The 22,058-nt window shown below is 41.4% G+C and overlaps 1 protein-coding gene across 7 annotated transcripts in view; it reads right to left on the bottom strand.

Annotated features, from left to right (window-relative positions):
• Positions 1-22,058, bottom strand: part of ppp1r42 (protein phosphatase 1, regulatory subunit 42) — an 86,614-nt gene that overhangs the window by 9,781 nt on the left and 54,775 nt on the right. For 6 of the 7 annotated variants that reach the window (XM_048529924.1, XM_048529925.1, XM_048529926.1 and 3 more), the window contains 2 exons: positions 14,824-14,872; positions 12,191-12,220 (listed from right to left, as the gene is read on the bottom strand). In XM_048529924.1, the coding sequence (XP_048385881.1) occupies positions 12,191-12,220; positions 14,824-14,872 (79 nt within the window). The remainder of the gene's footprint in view (positions 1-12,190; positions 12,221-14,823; positions 14,873-22,058) is intronic. The other variant, XM_048529930.1, reaches the window with a different exon arrangement.

Below are 22,058 nucleotides of genomic sequence, written 5' to 3'. Positions count from 1 at the left end.
ATTTTGGCTTCCGATGACTTTTTGTGTGGAGTTTGCACATTCTCACCGTGTCTGTTTGGTTTTCTCTGGATTCTCTTCTCACAGTCTAAAGATTGCAGGTTAAGTGGATTGGCCATGCTAAATTGTCCATAGTGTCCAGGAATGTATGGGCTAGGTGGGAAATGCAAGGTTACAGGGGGTGGATTGGTTGGGATGCTCTTTGGAGTGTTGGTGTAGACTTGATGGGTCAAATGGCCTGCTTCCACACTGTAGGAATTTTATGATTCAATGATTTGTGCTCTCTCATCTTGATACTTTCTTAAGTACAGAGTTTCTTCCTATTTACCCTGTCCAGACCTCTTATGATTTTGAATACCTCTTTCAAGTGTCTCAGTTTTATTTATCTAAGAAAACATTTCTAAATTCTCCAATATATTTTCCTAATCAAAGCTCCCCATCCCCAGATCCATTCTGGCTGCTGTAATCAGAATACTTGTTTAAAAAAAATTGATTCCCTATTAAAATATCTAAATGACTTCCTCTGACAGCTGCTTGGGGATCTCAACACACTTTCAAACCTGACCAGCTGAAGCCAGAAATAAGGGGGATCACGTCAGGATCCCAACTTTTAGAGTTTTTATTCTTTGAACACACATACGACTTATCTGTGAACATTTTGCCAATGACTTTGGTTATCCTGGTGTTCATTTGAAGGAACTATTGGCTCTCTCAAGTTTAAATAAGGCTGACTTATTCGACTATGAAGTAATTCCACAAAGGCTGGTATCCCATCACCTAGTCACTCCTTATTTACACATGGAGAGTCTTTGACACTGATCAGCTTCCACAGAGCCAGCTTTCAGAGTGAACAAATCCTCAGAGACCCCCGGTTATTCACTTTCTTTCTTACACTACTGCTGCACAGCAACAGTGCTTACAGACTCCTGTTTATATCTATCATCTGTGGCTTCCTGATCAAATAGGTTAACAACCCCACTTAGGGAATTCATATTTTATGAGGTCCCCCTGGCTGATTTTGTTACAATCACTACATCCCTCCCTCTCCAAGTCTGGGAACATAGGTCTGCTCTTTTTCTTGTAGCCTCTCCTGGGATGTTTTTGGGCAAGGTCCAGTTCCTCCGATGCAGTTTCAGATATGGGCAGTGTGTGCTGGTGCTTGGCCACCTCTTGCATCTGGAGCATCTTGAAAGAAATTCATTCTCTTCTGCAGGCAGTAAAGGCCTTCAGGCTGTGACATCCATCACATCTATCTCAGAGTCGGAGGTTTCTTCAATACTAGATGGAGTGGGAAATCCCACAGATTACAACAGACTTTCCAGGTGTTCTGAGGGGCCAGGTACGTTTTTTTCTTGTCCCGTTTGAGAGTTTGCAACTTTCATGTGGACCACACCTCACCTATCTGAACTTTGGACTTTACGGAACCTGATCTCACATTGACCACGCCTCTTACCCACGCAGGGTCGTTTCTGTGGTTTCGGCACCGAGCATCGTCCCCTGAAATAAGCTCTCTCTCTCACTTGGAGGAGTCTCATATCTGGCACTGGTGTTCCTGATGCTGTTTCAGGTCAATGATGATCAGATTTAACTTGGTGCGGAATCTTCTCCACATTAACAACTCCACTGGAACTATTCCTGTAGTTGCATGAGAGGTGGTCTGATAATCAAATAAGAACTGGGACAATTTGGCATTGAGTGAAGCTGTAGCCTTCAGAGTTTGGACTGCTCTTTCCATTAGATCATTAGATGATGGATGAAAATGGAAGTGTCCATTTATGCCATATACCATTCAACTTTAGGAAATACTCAAATTCCGTGCTGGTAAGTGATGGATTGTTGTCTATGACCAAGACTTCAGGGAGTCCATCTATTGCAAAAGATACATACAGCTTTTCAACCATGATCTCAGTATGTGAAATGAATGAATACTATACACATCCAGCCACTTTGAGTGGATGTTCACAATAACTAAGAACATTGAGCCCATAAAAGGAACCTGCATAGTCGACGTGTAATCAAGTCCAGTGTTTACCCAACCATTCCTACAAAGAACAGGGAGTGGCTGACAGTAATTTCTGTCCTTGTTGGATCTGTAGTACTGCCCAATCAATGTGGCTATGTCTGCATCCAATCCTGGCCACTAGACATAACCTCTTGCTAATATTTTCATCTTGGGCAACCTTGGTGAAATTCAGCCAGTATCTGGCAGCAACCTTTGCTTCCCATAGTAAAACGCATTCTCTAGGGTCACCTGGTCTCACTAGATCCATAAAGGTTTCAATTCTCTTTGCGACGGTCCTTTTGTTTCCCATATCACCACCAGCTGTTTTAGCTTTTCCAGGATGCGATCTTTGTGTGTCCACAGTCTAATATTGTCAGTAGTGACCAGAAATTTTAAAACCAGAACGGACACTTCCGACAGCGGCAGCACTAGTGGTGCATCTGCCCGTGGGAAGCAGCAAATGTGGAAGCATTTAGCCACTTGGCCTCCCAGGTGGTGTTCCAACTTGTAATTATATACACTTAGAATAAGAGCCCACTGCTGAATTTGACCTGAAGCTATGCGTGGCATGGCCTTGTCCTCTTTGAGTGTGGTCTGTTCCTATCAAAAATTTATGTCTGTGAAGGTATTGGCGTAACTTTTTCACACTAAAGATGACCGCCAAACCTTTTTTTGTCTATCCAGGCATATTTGCGGTCTGCATTGGCAAAAGTCCAGGAAACATTTGCTGTTGGGTGTTCCTCTCCATTGGGTTATCCATGAGCCAATACTAACTTGATACCGTACAGGAAGGCATCGCATGTCAGCATCAGATTTTGCTCGAGATCATACTGGGCCAATACACCAGGTGATGACAATTGCTTCTCCACTTACCTGAAAATGATGGCAAGACTGTGAGACCACTTCCAAGACTGACCTTTTTTCAATAGCAGATGTAAAGATGCCAAGGTGGAGGCCAGGTTACATATGAACTTTCTGTAATAATTCACGAAGCTAAGTCAACGCCTAAGCTCCAGTTCAGACATGGGACCCGAGGCACATTTTATTGCGCTCATTTTATCTTCCAAAGGGTGTAACCTGGTTTTGTTGACTCTGCAGCCCAAGTAGGTCACTTGGGGTGGCATGGAACACACATTTTCCCCTTCTAAGATGCATACCTGCCTTGGAGAAAAGACTAAAGGACTACATTCAAGTTTTCTAAGTATTCTTTATTGGTCTTCGCTGTTATTAGCCTGTGATCCAGATAAATGGTGACATGGAGTAGACCCTGTAAAGCTTTCTCCATTGTCTGCTGAAAAATGGCACAGGCTGATGATACCCCAACTGGCAGTCTTGCACACTGGTGTACAAGTCCTCTACGCAAGAGACTGGGTATTTATTCAACTCTGAGAAGTTGTTAACCATTTGTTTAAAATCCCCACAAAGGCAAACCAACCTGTTCGGCTTCATAATTGGTCTACTGGTGCTGCCAATTCTGCGAACTGTCCTGATTTGATGATTCCTTCACTTTCCAGCCTCCTAATTTCTGTCTCTACTTTTGCTTATAAGACAAAACGCACTTTGAGCCTTCCAGAAATCTGGATTGGTTCCTTGTCAATGTGCAAGGTGATCTGGATTCCTTTAACAGTCCCTTGACCTTCCCGAAAAATCTCTACGTATTTAATTTGGACTTCACTCAGGCAGCCATTTTCTAATTGAAAAATGTGAGCCAATCTAGGTGAATCTTTTTCAACAGTTTCACCTCATCAGGCTTAGGTCCAAGCCTTTTACTACAATCAGTGGTAATCTAACCAACTGCTTCTCATAAAGCTCCAGAACTAAAGTTGTACCCTTAATCTGCAAAGGTTCCCTGGTATAGGTTCTCAGTCTAGCCAAGGTCTCTTATACAAACTTAAAAGGTTGGAGTCCAGAGTGAATTTTTTTTAAAGACTGGTTCTGCAGCCACTGATACAGCCATGCCAGTATCAACCTCCATTAGAACCAAATGACCATTTAACCAGATGTTTATTTTGATTGGTTCTGGTTTGGATGTTGCTAAGCAACTTAGCTGTTCCAAGCTAGACGTAGGTGGGCTTTCCAGGGAGTGCACACTCCTGGATATGAGTTCTCTTACTCAATTCAGGTCTAGCAGGGCTCTTTTTCTGTTTTGAATCTGCGTACCAACAGCAACCATAATGGCTTGCCGAGCGATCCTGAAGAAAATGTTAATCATTTGGCCAAAGCTTGGCTTTATTGTGGGGTTTTGCTGTAGGCTGACCAAGTGTCTCTCCCTTCAAGGTATGTCCAGAGTGAGGCTATGCATGTGCCTTCACTCATGTGGTGTCCCCCAAGCTTAGTTGGCCTGGCGGGGTTGTCCAATTCCACTGTGTACTCTAACTCATAAGATCCACATGCCCATTTTCCAATGATAAAGCCAGTTGTAGTGTCTGTTTGAAGTCCAGTTGGGCTTCCAATGGTAGGCGCTTTTTCATGGTTACAATCAATCCCAAATACCAAATGGTCTCTCAGCATCTCATTAAGGGTTAAACCAAAGTCACGTGCCTCTGCCAGTCATCCTAATGTCATCCAAACTCCCGACACAATTCCTCTGGTTCTCAAACTGCCAAGTAAAACCAATAGCATCTCAGAATTAGAGGAGGCTTGCGGTCATAATATTCCTTAACTAAATTCAGCAATGCTTCAAAATCTTTAGTATCTGGTGCCTCAGGAAACATTAAGCTCCTAATAACTGGAAAAGCTACAGGTTCAAAAGCTGTCAGGAAAATTATTCATTGCTTTACATCTGCTCCAATGTCATTTGCCCGGAAAAAGCAAGGCATTCCTTCCACATACTGGGCCAAGTCTTTCACAGCAGGATTAAATTAGTCAAGTTTCCCAAATTAAAGCATAATGCCAGAAATGCTTATCCTGACAATTGTTCAAAAATTTTTTTGTTTTTTAAAAACAGGCGTGTATCTTTTTCTCTCATCAACACTGAAATAACTTCACAGAGGCTGTTATCCCATCATCATGTCAACCCTTTATTTACACATGCACAGTATTTGACACTAGTCCGGCTTCCCCACAGCCAGCTGTCAGAGTGAACAGGACATCTGACACCCCTGTTTATTTCTGTCAACCAAAGGTCCTCGATTGTACCAGGTTAACAGGCCCAATCAGGGACCTCGTAATCTATGAGGTCCACCTGGCTGACTTCATTACAATCACTGCAGTTGTATCCCTCTATCCTCTGCCTGTTCATGTGTCTATCTAAATGCCTGTTAGAAGTTGCAAACACATCTGCTTCTATCACCTTCCATGGCAGCACATTCTAGGCACCTACCAGACAACATTAAAAACTAGCCTCTTTAAACTTTCTCCCTCTCACCTTGTACTTATGCCCCGTAGTTTTTGACATTTCCACCCTACAAAATATCCACTCTATCCATGCCTCTCAATTTTTTATACTAAGATCATGAATGGCATATAGATAGGATGAATAGCAAAGGCCTTTGCCCTAGGATGGGGGAGTTCAAGTCTATGGGGCATACTTTTAAGGTAAGTGTGAAAAGATTTAAAAGGGACCCAAGGGGAAACTTTATCCCACAGAGGGTGGTTCATGTGTGGAATAAACTGCTGGAGGAACTGGTAGACGCAGGTACACTTACAACATTTAAAAGACATTTCAACAGGTGCATGAATGGGAAAGCTAGAGAGGGATATGGGCCAAACACAGGGAAGTGGGACTATTTTAAGTTTGGAAAACTTGAGTGATGCGGATGAGTTGGATCAAAAGGTCTGTTTCTGTGCTGTAAGACCCTATGATTCTAGATTGCCCCTCAGCCTCTGACAGCCTAGTGAAAAGAATTCAAGTGTGTCCAATCTCTCCTTATAGTTAACACACTCCAATGCAGGCAACATCCTAGTAAACCTCTTACCCTCTCTCCAAAGCCCGTGCTGAGTGGAACTGCACCGAATACTCTAAATGTGGCTTAACTAAAAGTTTTATATGGATGCAACAGGATTTGCCAACTTTTGTACTCCATGCCCTGACCGATGAAGGCAAGCATGCCATATACCTTCTTTACCACTTTATCCACTTGTGTTGCCACTTTCAGGGAGCTATGGACTTTGAGTCATACAGCAAGAAAACAGACGCTTCAGTCCAGCCCATCCGCAGTGACCAGACATCCCAATCTAACCTAGTTCCATTTGCCAGCATTTGGTCCATATCCCTCTAAACACCCTTCCAGATGCCTTTCAAATGTTGTAACTGTGTCTGCCTCCACCATTTCCTCTGGTAGCTCATTCCATACACGTGAAAAAATAGTTACCCACCTCCCCCACAACTCCACCCCAGGTCCTTTTTAAATCTCTCCTCTCTCACCTTAAATTTATGTTCTCTAGTTTTGATTTCCCCACCCTAGGAAAAACACCTCGGCTATTCACCCTATCCATGCCCTGCATGATTTTATAAACTGCTATAAAAGGTCACCCCTCAGTCAAAGGACAAAAGCCCCAGCCCATTTAGTCTCTTTCTGTGGCTCAAACTTTCCAGTCTTGGCAACATCCTTAAATCTTTTCTGTACCCTCTCAGGTTTAACAACATCCTTCTGGTAGAAGAGTGGCCAGAACTGCACACAGTACTCTAAAAGTGGCCTTACCAATGTTCCGTATAACCATAACATGACATCCCAAATCCTGTACTGAATGTTGTGACCAATGAAGGCAAAACACTTTCTTTAATCACTCGGTCTACATATGATTGCACTTTTTAGGAACAATGCACCTGCACCTCAAAGCCTCTTTGTTTGGCAACATTCTCCAGGGCCTACCATTTACTGTATAAGTCTTGGCCTGGTTTTCCTTACCAAAATGCAACACCTCACATTTATCTAAATTAAACTCCACTCTTTGGCCCTTTGGCCCATTGGCCCATCTTTTGGAAATTCCATTGTAATTGGAGATAATCTTCTTCACAATTCACTTTACCACCAATTTGGTGCCATCTGCAAACTTACTAACCATACCTCCTATATTCACATCCAAATCATTTATACCAATAACAAAAAGCAGTGGACCCAGCACTGATCCTTGTGGTACACCACTGGCCACAGGCCAGCAGTTCAAAAAAAAAAAAATCCCTCCACCACTTCCCTGTCTCCTACCATCAAGCCAATTTTGTATCCAATTGCCTAGCTCCCCCTGGATCCTACATGATCCAATCTTACTAGCCAGTATACCATGCAGAATCTTATCAAATGCTTTACTAAAGTCCATATAGATAATATTTATGCTCTGCCTTCATCAATCTTCTTTGTCACCTCCTCAAAAAACCCAATCAAGTTAGCAATACACAATTTCTCATGCATAAGGCCGTGTTGACCATCCCTCATCTGAACTTGCTTTTCCAAATGTATGTAAACTCTGTCTCTCCAAATCCCCTCTAACAACTTACTGATCTCTGATGTAAAGCTCACTGGTCTATAGTTCCCTGGCTTTTCCTTACTGTCTTTCTTAAATAATAGCACCATATTAGCTACCCTCCAGTCTTCTGGCATCTCACTTGTGGCTATCAATGACACAAATATCTCAGTAAAAGGGCCCAATAATATGTTCCCTAGCCTCCCATAAGGTTCTGGGAAACACCCGATCAGGTCCTGAGAATTTATCTACCTTGATGTGTTTTAAGATCTGCAGCACCTCTTCCTCTGTAATATGGACACTTTTCAAGATATCACTATTTAATTTCCCTAAGTTCTCTAGCTTCCATGTCCTTCTCTACAGAAAATATTGAAGGGAAATACTCATTTATATCTCAACCACTTGATTCCACAAGATCTCTCTGCATGTCAATGCTCCTCAGGGATCTGCTATTTACTGTATATTTTCCTCCTGGATTTGACCTCCCAAAATACATCACCTCATACTTGTAAAGACTAAACTCTATCTGCCGCTTCTCTGGCCAACTTTCCAATATCCTGCTGTATTATTTTTCCTCACTATCCACGACGGCACCAATTTTCATGTCATCTACAAACTTACTAAAATCAGATTATCTACATTTTGACCCAAATTATTTATGTATATTACAAAACAACAGAGATCCCAGCACTGATCCCTGTGGAACATCATTGGCACAGACCTCCAGTCAGAAAAACAGCCCTCCACAGTTACCCTTTGTCTTTATGACCAAGCTAATTTTGTATCCATTTTGCCAACTCACCATATGATCTATTCTTCTGGACCAGTCAACTATGAGGGACCTTGTCAAAATTTTTCATAAAGTCCATGTAGATAACATCCAGTGTGCTACCATCAATTATCTTCATCACTTCCGCAAAAACTGAATCAAATTTTTGAATCAAGATCTCCCCTTGCACAAAGCCATGCTGATTATTTTTAATAAGTCTATTATTTTCCAAATGCAAGCAAATCCTATCCATAAGGATTTTCTCCAACCATTTCCCTACCACTGTTGTGAGGCTCACCCACCCATAATTTCCCAGATTATTTGTTGTGCTTTGTAAATAAAGGAACATCACAGGCTATTCTCCCATCTTCTGGGGCCTCTGTGGCTAAACAGGATTTAAAGATCTCTGACAATGTCCCAGCAATATCCTCCATTGTCTCCGTCAGCATCTGTGAATGGATCCCATCCCCAGCACTGGGGATGAAGCGATGAAACTACCTTAATGTTTTTCAAGACATCCAACATTTCCTCTTTCCTACTATTGACACAACCCAAATATCAACATACCCCTCCATAATCTTACCATCATCCATGTTGTTCTCCTTGGTGAATACTCTAGCAAAGTACTCATTAAAGGACCTTACCCAGTTCCTTTGACTTCAAGGATAAATTTCTTCCTTTGTCGTTGAGTGGGCCTATCTTTCCCTAACTACCCTCTTGCTCCTAATATACATATAAAAGGCCTTAGGAATTCTCCTTAATCCTACTTGCCAAGGACACTTCATAGCTCCTTTTAGCCCTTCCAACTCCTTGTTTAAATTATTTTCCTGCTTTCTTTTATGTTCCTCAAGGACTTTGTCCGATTTTAGTTTCCTAAGCTTTCCTTTTGACTAAACTTTCAACATCCCTTGTTATCTAGGATTCTTGAATCTTGCCATATTTTTCTTCCATCCTTGAAATAAATGTTGAACTCTGATCAATTGGCCTTTAAAAGGACTTCTATATGTCAGATGTAAATTTACCCTCAAATAGCATCACAAATCTAATTCCTCCAGTTCCTATTATAATTAGCCTTCCCCTAATTTAGCACTTTCACCAGAGGACCAGTCTTATCTTTCTCCATAACTATCTTAAAACTTACAGAATTATGATCACTGTTCCCAAAATGCTCCCCCACTGAAACATCAGTCACCTGGTCAGGCTCATTCACCAATACAAGTTCTAGTACAGCCCTTTGCTAGTTGGACTATCTACATACTGTTTCCAGAAACCATCCCAGATGCACTTAACAAATTCTGCCTCATCTAAGCCCCTGGCACAAAGGGAGTCCCAGTCAGTATTGGGGAAGCTAAAAATCACCCATTACAACACTGTTGTTTTACTGGGTGGCCCTGTAGTATAATCTCATCATAGTGATTGCACCTTTCATTTTCCTTAGTTCTACCCCATGACCTTGCTGGATGAGCCAGCCAAGATGTCCTCTTTAAGTACAGCTGTGACACCTTGTTAATCACTAATCCAACTCCTCCACCCATTTAACACCCCATTCTACCTCATCTGAAACATCTAAACCATGGAACATTGAGCTGCCAGTCACACCCTTACCTCAACCAAATTCCTGTAATCACTACAACATCACAGTTGCATGTTCTTATCCAGGTTCTAAGATCACCTGTTTTGGCTGTTAAGCTCATTGAATTGAAACTAATGCATTTCACACTGCCAGTCCCACTATGTTCCAAATTAGACTTAATTGGCTTAACATCTACCTTCTCCTTAATTACTCCACATTCTAACCTACTGCTGTAGTTCCCAATCCCTGCCACACTATTTTAAACCCGCACAAGAGCATTAGCAAACCTCCCTGCAGGAACATCGGTGTCCCAATTTAAGTACAAACCATCCTTCTGAAGAGGTCCTTCCTGTCCTGGAATAGATCTTAATGACTGACATATCTGAAGCGCTCCCTCCTACGCCAACTCTTTAGCCACGCATTCAACCATACATTCTCCATATTTATGGCCTAACTAGCCCATGGCACAGGGAGTAATCCTGAGATAACAAATCTAGAGCCTCTATTGAATGCAATACAGGCTGGCATAAATAATATGCTGTAGTTAGCATATTCTGATGATGGATTTGTGGGCAGAACAGTTTAGAATCTTGAAGGAGTAAAATGTTACATCTAGGTGCTCCTTACAGGCTCTGGAACATCTAACATATCAATATAACTGGTTGCAAATACTAATAAACTGTTCTTTTTCAGTACAAAGCTTCTTCTAGTTAGACTATTAAGTGACTTTCTTCTACCGCACTAAAACAAGCAGCCCTGTAGATCCATATACAGAAAGGAGATGGTGGTAGAAACCTATCCCATGGTGAAGTGCAGATTTTGTTTAACTGCACATACAACTCATATAGCACCTGTTTAGACAAAAAAGAGCTCCCACCACTCGATAGAAGAAGACATTGGATTGCGACGGTGGTCTTGGATGTAGGCGATTCAAGAAAACAGAAACATACCAGTTTGCGTCGGCTTATCAATACATTCCCACCTGCCATTAGTTTAGACAGCCAATTATACTATTTAGACTCGATTATGAGCAATTTTGCTACTTTGTGGCTTTTTATTGACTGCTTCCTGCTGTGTACCTAATCCTAACCCATCTCAATGCAGGTGGTAGCATTATGGCAGACAAGGCGTGATCCATGCCAGAGGCTTCATGTCTCAATGACAGACCATGAGCATCTTAATGAAACCTGATCCAGTGGAGAAGTTTCCTCTTCATGCCTCCAAACCTGCTGACATAGATCTAGCTTACCTTTTCACTGTTGTGCTCAATGTTGTGAGCTCTGCCTGTACAGTGCTCACCTCTACATGTGGGGCTGCCAAGGATCTAGAGCTGCAGCCTCACTTATTGGTACTACAGCATTGCAAGCCTAACTGGCATTCAGAACAGAATAGCAAACATGTTTGAGGTCAGTTAGGAAGCCAACTTCCAGAAGAATGCCAGGTTGGATTCGGAACCCCCATTTCAACCAAGTCCCAAAACCAGCAATTGAATCCAGCCCATTGCTACCTATAGAAAAGAACCTTACTGTGGTGTCCCAAAATATCACAGCACATGTGTCTGGGGGCAAAATCACTCAAGGCACATATGTTCATAACATCTAGATGGTTTGAAATAAATAAATCTGGCAGAGAATCAATAAACAAGCTCCATTATAAGGACAGTGTGATTTTCTATAACCTGAATTGCTAAGGTTGATATGGGGAGGAGATGACCCAAAGGTATTGGCACCAGGCTATTAATCCAGACACTTGGGCAATTTTCTGGGGGCCTGGGTTCAAGTCCTGCCATGGCAGAATGTAGTGGGTAGAATTTGAATTCTGTAACAAAAAAAAAGTCTGGATTTAAGACTCTAATTATGATCATTCAAACCCACTGACGATTGTTAGGGCAAAAGCCCAACTGGTTCACTCATGTCCTTAAGGGAAGAACTGTTGGAACCACTGTTGTTTGTGATATACATAAATGATGTGGACGAAGGTATAGATGGTCTGATTAGCAAGTTTGCAGATGGCAGTAAGATTGGTGGAGTAGGAGATAGTGAAGGGGACTGTCGGAGAATGCAGCAGAATATAGATGGCTTGGAGAGTTGGGCGGAGAAATGGCAGATGGAGTTCAATCCAGGCAAATGCGAGCTGATGCATTTTGGAAGATCCAATTCAAGAGCAACCTATACAATAAATGGGAAAGCCCTGGGGAAAATTGAGAGATCTGGGTGTCCAGGTCCATTGTACCCTGAAGGTGTCAACGCAGGTCAATGGAGTGGTCAAGACGGGATATGGCAAGCTTTCATTCATTGGATGTGGTACTGAGTACAAGAGTTGGCAGGTCATGTTACAGTTGTATAGGACTTTGGTTTGACCACATTTGGAATACTGCATATAGTTCTGATTGCCCACATTACCAAAAGGATGTGGATGCTTTGGAGCGGGTGCAGAGGAAACTCACCAAGATGTTGCCTGGTATGGAGGGCGTTACCTATGAAGAGAGGTTGAATAGATTAGGATTATTTGCATTAGAAAGATGGAGGTTGAGGGGTTCCTGATTGAGGTCTACAAAATCATGAGAGGTATAGACAGGGTGGATAGCAAGAAGCTTTTTCCCAGAGTGGGGGACTCAGTTGCTAGGGGTCACAGTTTCAAGGTGAGGGGGGCAAAGTTTAAGGGAGATGTGCATGGAAAGTTCTTTACGCAGAGGGTGGTGGGTGCCTGGAATGCGTTGCCAGCGGAGGTGGTAGAGGTGGGCATAATAGCATCATTTAAGATGTATCTGGACAGATACATGAATGGGCAGGGAGCAGAGGGATACAGATCCTTGGAAAATAGGCAACAGATTGAGATAGAAGACCTGCATCGGCACAGGCTTGGAGGGCCAAAGGGTCTGTTCCTGTGCTGTAATTTTCTTTGTTCTTTGCTACCCTTGCCTGGTCTGGTCTACATGTGACTCCTGACCCATAGCAATATGGTTGACTCTGAACTGATCTCTGGACAATTTCAGGATGAGTAATAAATGTTGGCTAAGCCAGAAACACTCGCATCTCATAAGCAAATTTTTAAAAAAAGTTGTAAGGGTTAGTGGTGCAATAGTGGAGTTTAAAGCCAACATGGAAAGTAACTAGAAATATTTTAGTACGACATGCATTAGCATATTACCAATTATTAAAGTTCACCCACCCATAACGGGGAGGAGGTGGCCTAGTGGTTTTATTGCTGGACTGTTAATTCAGAGACCTGGATAACATTCTGGGGACATGGGTTCAAATCCCACCACAGTAGATGGTGGAATTTGAATTCAATAAATATCTAGAATGAAGAATCTAACAATGACTGTGAATCCATTGCCGATTGTCCGGAAAACCCATCTGGTTCGCTAATGTCCCTTAAGCAAGGAAACTGCCATCCTTACCCGGTCTGGATTACATGTGACTCCAGACCCACAGCAATGTGGTTGACTCTTAACAGCCCTCTGGGCAATTAGGGAATGGCAATAAATGCTGCCTACCCAGCAACACTCTCATCCCGTGAATGAATAAAGGAATTGTCATACTTCAAAGTATAGTATATAAAAAGCACTGCAACTGGCAATTATTTTCTATATTTGGCACAGTTATAGTAAGTATAACCAGTGATATACAGAGCAGAATCATATAGCGTTCTGATTGATGTGGGCTGTGGAGAGATTTGTGGCAGAATCAGATGAGAAGGCGGATGAGGCCTATCTTGACAATGGGCACAGCATGTTCCATGTTTTACATATTTGCCAAGTAATGAGGTAAGTTTTTTGACGGGTAATGGCAAGTTGCCAATGAAGAAGGGTTATAGCTTGTTCAGCATCGTATTAATGCTGCAACTCACCTCATTATTATTCAACTCCCTATCTTACAATCAAATCTGCCAAACAAGCATGGAAGTCAGAGCAGGCATTCTGCTGACGTCAGCTTACTGCTGTTGCGAAAAGCCTGCATGATGCTCAGCATCAAACAGCACCCAGGGCACCATACATGGCCACCAGCTACACTCATCCCTCATCCACAGACAATGGCAATTGACATCTGCTAACCCTTCATGACCATCCTGGCACCTCTCCAATCCATTTATGAAGCACAGACTTACATTATAGGGTGCATCAGGATCTAGCTTTAAAAGATGGCAGCACTGACACCTGGTGTATCCAGCTCATGGACTGGACCAGGCTAATATCTTGGAGCTGCTTGTTGTTCTCTTAATAGATGCTAACTTTGCATCTATTTGCATGCTCGCAGTATCCATTCCTTGCCTTGCCATGCCATTCGGCACATTAGAGTTTCAATCACAGCATAAAGGCAATCAGTGCTGCTTTACACACAGACCAAAATATTAATTTAATACCTACAGCATGTACCAGCTGCGTGCGTGGCAAACACAACGCATGTGTATTCAACCAAACATACCAGAAAGCGAGTGGAGCTGGTCCTCAGTCCACTCAAGAAGGGGACTGCTATTGCTCAGGGGTTCCTTGTACCTTCAGTCACAGGCACAGTTCACACATGGTCCAGGGGCTTGGATAGAGTCATTCTTCAGCTTGGGCACTCATGATTAGGGGATCTGTCCAATCATATCTGGGGAGTGGGTAGCAGTCAGTTGGTTAGGCTTAGCTCTAGCAGTTAGGGGATTCATGCATCATCAGCTAGGGAGCTGATTCCATTTGCAAGACAATTTGTACACAAGTCAGAACAGAATGCAGGACAAAATAAAGCAGGCATTTTTAAGTACAGAAAATGTTCATAAGTTGGATATTTAAAATTACAATCATGTGTAGTTTGAAAATGTGAACGTTCATTAGTTGGGTGTTTGTAAATCAGAAACTCTCTGTGCAGCCAAAGGATTATGAAGTTTACAACCATAGGCTTTCAAGACAAAGTTGAACAGCTGATTAATTCTTTCTTGAGGGCGATCATGATTTTGCAAGAATATATTTAGAGAACATTGTTATTATTAATTAGCTGTGAGTCAGCCACTGCATCTATACTACTTATCTAATTACACTATCATAAAGGCAGTACAATCAAAAATGAGTCTCATCCAAACAGCTGCATGCTTTACCTTAGTCGCCATGTGAGAAGGCATCAACAAAAATCTGACTGGTTGTGTCCTAGAAGAAAAGAACACAAATATGAGTTCTCTTGGTTTAACAGGTTTAACTGGAATCTCATTCTGAATTAAATGCAAAAATCTCTGCATTGCTTTAAAATCTTAACTCAAAACACAAATCTCAAATCAATGTTTGTGTTCATTTAAATAAAAAGAAAGAACTCTGGATGTTAGAAATCTGAAGCCCAAACAAAAGTGCTGGAGAAACTCAGCTGTTCTGTCAGCATCCACAGTGAGACAAAGCGTCAATGGACTCAAAGCATTAACAATGCTTCATTCTCTAAGGATGCTACCAGACCTGCTGAGTTTCTCCAGCACTTCTGTTTGGGTCTGTGTAAATTAATCAGACTCCAACAATGTATGGAACAGATTTTATACTTCTCTGGTATGACTGTGGTTCATTGGTCTAAAATACGATTCTTGCTTTGGAACTTTCATTGAATGAGTACGTGTGATGTCCAAGTTCAACTCCTGGATGAGCCCTTCTGCGTTACAGGAAAACTATGGCATAGTGTTAATATCACTAGAGTAATATTCTAGAAGCCCAGGTAATCATAGAATCCCTACAGTGTGGAAGCAGGCAATTTGGCCCATTGAGTCCACCCTCCGAACAGCATCCCATCCAATTTCTGAAACCCTGCATTTCCCATGGCCAATCCATCTAACCTCCACATTTTTAGACAGTGGGAAGAAACTGGAGCACCTGGAGGCAAACCACACAGCCAGTCTTCTAATTGAGGCCTACAAGTGAACCCTAGTCCCTAGCCACTGCTAGTGTTAGCTACTGTGCCACCCCATGCTCTGGGAATACAAGTTAAAATACTAATACAATAGCTAAGGAAATTTGTATTAAAAAAAGAGTAAGGGCAAATTCACCATAATCCTACTCGCTTGTTACAGAAAAGCAACTGGTATTGTTTAACCTGAGGATCACCACACCTCAAGTGAGGAAGAGGTTAGAAGAAGAATCCTTTGTGATAACCTCAGCCAGTGCCAGAATTGAATGCACTTTGCTGGCATTACTCTCCATCACAAACTATCCACTCAACCGAGCTAACCAACCCCCAGGCCAGAAATCTGGAACCAAAATTTCATCCTAGTATTGGCAATCATAACGACTATCACCATTTGATGGAATAACTCACCTGATTCACTCATGTCATTTATGGAAGGAAATCTCCCAGACTTAAGACTTGCCAATGCTGAAGTCAGAGATAACACAGTGTAGAGCTGGAGGAACACAGCAGGCCAGGCAGCATCAGAGGTGCAGGAGAGCTGAGGTTTTGGGTCTGGCCCCTTCCTCAGAAATGGGGGAGGGAGAAGGGAGCTCTGAGATAACTTACCTTGACTCTATTTTCTCCCCCCAGTCCAGGAACTCCACGCCTACATCCGGGACACCTCCCATGCCCTCCACCTCCTCCAAGACTTCCAATTCCCGGCCCCCAACACCTCATCTTCACTATGGATGTCCAATCCCTGTACACTTGCATTACCCCAGCAGATGGGTTAAAAGCCCTCCGCTTCTTCTCCCACAGGCCCAACCAGTCCCCCTCCACCGACACCCTTATCCGCTTAACCAAACTCGTCCTTAGCCTTAACAACTTCTCCTTCAACTCCTCCCACTTCCTACAGACTAAGGTGTGGCCATGGGAACCTGCATGAGCCCAAACTATGCCTGTCTCTTCAGTTTGACCTGCATGCAGGACCTATAGCAATATGGTTGTTTCTTAACTGCCCTCTCAAACGGCCTGACAGACCACTCAGTTCAAGATAAGTTAGGGATGAGTTACAAACACTGGCCTTGCCAGCAATTACCACACCATGAAAAAATGGTTAGGTGTATCGCATGAACTGTTGGCATTTTACGAATATATGGTGTACACAATACAGGGAAAGGCACCAGATGGGAATAGTGCATTCTAATGTATAAGACTTATAACAAGTGTATCTACAGTATATAGTATATTTAAATGAGGGGGTCCGTCAGTTAGCTCAGTTGATTGGCCAGCTGGTTTGCAAAGCAGAGTGAGACCAATAGCATGGGTTCAATTCCAACACCAGCTGAGGTTACCAAGAAAGTCTTTACCTTCTCAACCTTACCCCTCACCTGAAGTGTGGCTACCCTCAGGTTAAACTATTACCAGCTGTCTCTCTCTAAGGCAAAAGCAGCCCTATAGCTCATTAGCAATGGAAATGGCAATTTTGCCTTTACCTTGTGCATGCACATTACACATGTGGCACATGCAAAAATCCCCTCCAGGATGTTACCAATCTATTAATAGCTTTGGTTTGTTCTATTGTGCAATAAACAAAGATCTTCATCAGATTGGTTGGTTGATACAAATTAATAATGATTAACCAAGATAGCAAAAATTTTGTGTGAACTGAAATATCTAAGATTCATTTTAAAGTTGTATTTAGCTCATCTTATATATATATATAGCTCATCTTAAATTGGTTTTCTTCATTCTCCAGTTTAATGTTGTTGCTGAGTTGCAATCCTGTCAGGCATAAAGCACTTTTAAAATTGCTTTATTTAGGTAACATCAATTTTAATTATTGAAAGCAATTCTCCTGAATTCATCTTCAGATCTCAATTAAAAAAACAAATTTGCGTAGTAAATTAGTGTAGAAAAACATCCTAAAGTATTTTGAAGGAAAAAATGGGTGATCAGAAATTTGATCAAAGAAGCAAATTTTAAAGATAGTCTTAGAGAAGTAGAGAGATTTGGAAAAGTGGAGGTATTTAGGGAAGAGTTTTCAAAAAATTAAACGAAGATGGCTGAAGATTGTAAATTTAAAAATGGTTGGTAAAAGCAAAGTTTGCCCCAGTTCAATAGTTGTTAGTTAACAAACAAAATGAAAGGTCATCATTCCAAAAGGATAACTTTTGTTCAGAAAGTTTTTTGAAGCTCTTCTTATGTGATATTTATCATATGGGATTTAAGCTCTGCTGATATCAGAAGTTGCAAGTGTTTTTTATTCATTCACACAATGTGAATGTCACTGGCTAGGCCAGTATCTATTGTTCATCCCTAATTGTTCTGCAGAAAGTGCCAATATTAATTGAAGAAGTATATTTGACATTATCAGTTACAAGTTATATTTCAAAATGTAAATTACTGCTTTTTATTGAATCATAAAGTACATAAGAGGCCCTTCAGTCCATTGAGTCTGTATCAGTGCCTATCACCTTTAAATGTGGTTCCTTGTTATTGTCCCTTCAACAAAGGGGAACAGCTGCTTTCTATCCACCTTGTCTATGCCCCACATAATCTTATACCCTCTATCAGGCTCCCCTCAACCCTCTCTGCTCCAAAGAAAACAACCAAAGCTTATTCAGCCTCTCTTCACAGTTCCACCCTAGGCAACATCCTGATGAATCTCTTCTGCGCTCCCTCCAGTGCAATCACATCTTTCCAAAAGCATAGTGACCAGAACTGCACACAGTACTCCAGCTGTGGCCTAACCAAAGTTCTGAAGAGTTCTAATGTGACCTCCCTGCTCTTATTATCTATGCCACGGCTGATAAGTACAAGTGCCTTGTATGCTTTCTTAACTACATTATAACCTGACCAGCCACCTTCAGGGATTTGAGTACACGCACACAAGATGCCAATCTTCCTCTGGGATTAAAATAGTTAGGTGATTGGTTTTCACCAGCACAAACATGATGGGCTGAAGAGCCTTCTTCAGTGCTGTAGATCTCTATGACTCTGAGCTTCCTAGAGTCCTATGTTCATTGAGTACTCCCTTGTCTTGTTACTTCTTCCAAATCGTATCACCTCACACTTGAATTCCATCAGCCACTGATGTGCTCTCTGACCAAGCCAATTACATTCTTCTGTAACCTAAGACCTTCTTCCTTACTGTCAATCAATCAATCTTCATGTCATTCGCAAACCTAATTATCATCTCCCTGACATTCTCATTGACATCATTTATATATATCATGAACAATAGGGGAGCCAGCACTGATATTTGTGTTATGCCACAAGACATTAGGCCTATCACAAAGTCAGCCTTTTAACACCACCCTCTGTCTCTTGCCATTAAGACAATTTTGGATTCAACTTGCCAGTTACCCTTAATTCCATGTGAATTTACTTTATTTATAAGTTTCCCATGAGCGACCGTGTCAAATGCTTTGCTTAAAATGCTATAAACTATGTCAAAAATACTATTCTCATCTGTACACTTGCTCATTTCTTCAAAAAATTCAACCAAATTGTGAGGCATGACCTCCATCTGATGAAGTCATGCTGACTATCACTGATTGACTTAAATACAGACTAATTCTCTCCTTCAGAATATTTTCCAGTAGTTCCCCTACCCTTGTTGTGACACTGTCTATAATTCCCTTGTTTATTTCTACCACCATTCTTGAAAAACAGAACCACAATAACTGTCCTCCAGTTCTCTGGCACCTCTCCTTTGGCCAGACAGGAATTCGCAAATTGGAATATAATTCATCTGAACTTGTCCACTTTTAAATGAGCCAAAAATCTCCAATACCTCCTCACTCTTTCCATCAGTTTGCCCAGGAGCTTCACAGTCAACCTTCCTGAATTCTGTACCGACATCCTCCTCCTGAGCGAAGACAGATGTGAAGTATTCGTTTAAAACCCTGTCATGTCCTCCAGCTTCGTGTATAGATTGCTCTCTTGGTCCCTAATGGGCACTACTCTTTCCCTGGTTATTCTCCCTTTGATATAATTGTAGAATATCTTGGGATTTTCTCTAATCTTGCCTGCCATTTTATAATATTATTGCACTACATTATTTATAGCATTTATTTTTCATGCTCTTCTGATTGTTCTCTTAAGCTCCCCCTGCACATTCTATACTTCATTAGGGTCTCTGTTAGCTGGCTCCATTTGTACGTGTGATGTGTTTCTCTTTTAGCTAGTTCTGAATATTCCTAGCCATCTAGGGTTCCCCGGACTTGTTACTCCTACGTTTCACCCTAAAGGCGTTTGGCCTGTACTCTCCCCAAGTCCTTTTTGAATCCTCCCACTGTTCTGGTGTGGATTTATCCTCAAGTAGTGCTTTCCAGACAACGTTGGCCAGATCTTGTCTTATTTTAATAAAATCTGTCTTCCTGCAACCCAATACCCTTTTCATAAATCATCTTTCTTCTTTTCCGTAGCAAACTTACAACTTAATGTGTTGCATTCACTATCACTAAAATGTTCATCCAATGCCATCTCAAACACTTGTCTGGCTTCATTTTCCAGCATTAAGTCCAGCACTGGCCATCTACATATTGATTATAAAGCTTTCCTGAATACATTTAAAAAAATCTGCACCCACTAAAATTTTTTATACTATTTTTATCCCAATTAATGTTGTGGAAGTTGAAATCCTCTAATTACCTTACTATTGTTTTTAGATATCTCAGTAAATTAACTACGTATTTGCTCCTTAATTGCCTGCTTACTATATGGGGCTGTATAGAACACGCCTATCAGTGTGATTGACTCACTTTTACTGCCAAACTTAACCCACAAAGCCTCATTTGACAACCCTTTCCTAATTTTGTCCCTCCTTAGAGCAGTAACTGACTGATTAATTAATAATGCAACACCGCCTCCTCTTTTACACCCTCCCCTGTCCTTGCTGATAATCCTATATCTCAGGGCACAGACATGATGGGCCAAAGCTCCCATCCTGCTCCTGTGCTATACTATCCTATGTTCTATTAATGTTGAGTTGCCAATCCTGTCACTCTCTCAACTATGTCTCTGTTCTGGCAGCAAAATCACAATTCCACAATTCCACATGCCAGTCCAAGACCTTAACTCATTTGCCTAACCTACAATACTCCCATCATTAAAGTAGAAACCTTGCCTTGGTCTCTTGAGACGAAACATGTCTGAACTCCCTCTGCCTAAATTCCTTTTCTCAGGTATGTTGTATCACTGTTGAACTAACACTTTGTGTACCCTGCTCCTGCCAAATGAGGTTAAACTCCTCCCAACAGCATTAGCAAACCTTCCCACAAATGATGTTAGTCCCATTATGATTCAGGTGCAAAACATCCCACTGGTAGAGGTCCCACCTTCTTCATAAATGGTAACAGTGATACAAGAATCTAAAACATTCCCTCCAGCATGAACTGTTGAACTAAGCATTCATCTGCCCTATTTTCCTATTTCTGCAGTCACGCGCATTTTGACTACTTGTTTAAAGTCTTCATCAGGGTTTTACTAAATTAAATGTGATCGTCCTTCTTTCAGAGAACAGATTTGTTGAAAAATCTATATGCATACATAATTAGGACAATCAGAAAAATGGAATGAACTTCCCAGTAACTGATGCCACTTTGTTCTGATATTTACATAGCTAACATAGAATGTTCTTGCTTTCTTTCTAACAGCCAAACAGAATGTCAGATTTTTTTTTAACTTGGACTAAACCAGAATGGCAAACAAAACGTATTACCTTCCATTTGAAAAAAATATTGGGAAAAAGACCATTCACTGTTTCCTTGCAGACACGACATTCATTGCTAGTTAGGCTACTTATCGCACTTTGCTTAGAAACATTAGTTACGGATCAAATGCAGCAAATGACTACTGTCAAACTGCTCATCAAATGTAATGTGCTCTTGTTCATTTGACTTCTGGTAGGGTGGGCATGCAAGAAAGCAAACTCAACGGTTCAGTGAAATTACTGAATTAAAGGAAATTGATTCTTCCAAACCACATTTTATTGTTTATTCCTGGTTCCCTTGTTTAGATGTTGATAGTAGCCATGATTCCATACATACATATATAATAACTGATATAATTGGGCATTTTAATTAACTTAAATACTTCTGACAAAAAAATCTAAATAATTAGAGGTGTCATACCATATCACATTTATATCACTCATTTTCAAGATTATATTATAAATAAAGAGACAAAAATATTACTGTGTTGGCAAAAAGTGGTTGTGACCAAATCATCATCAACCTTTCAAGTGGAAGAAAGCATAAACTTAGATTTGCGGTACAGCACATTCTAACTGCAATGGGAGTTCTACATCCTGTCAGTCTAGCTTCTGCTTGACTGCCACTGAAACTTGAGGAGGCACATTCATTCAAGGAAGACCTACTTAAAGTAGCTTTATTGTACATAATGGTTAATTTGAGGTTGACAAAATTATTCTAAGTCAATATCTGTGCAATGAATTTCTGTTTC

The sequence above is a fragment of the Stegostoma tigrinum genome, chromosome 5, assembly GCF_030684315.1.
Source record: "Stegostoma tigrinum isolate sSteTig4 chromosome 5, sSteTig4.hap1, whole genome shotgun sequence".
NCBI classification, from domain to species: Eukaryota; Metazoa; Chordata; class Chondrichthyes; order Orectolobiformes; family Stegostomatidae; genus Stegostoma; species Stegostoma tigrinum.
Note: the sequence above shows the minus strand (reverse complement) of the source record. Positions and strands in the feature narration are given on the sequence as shown.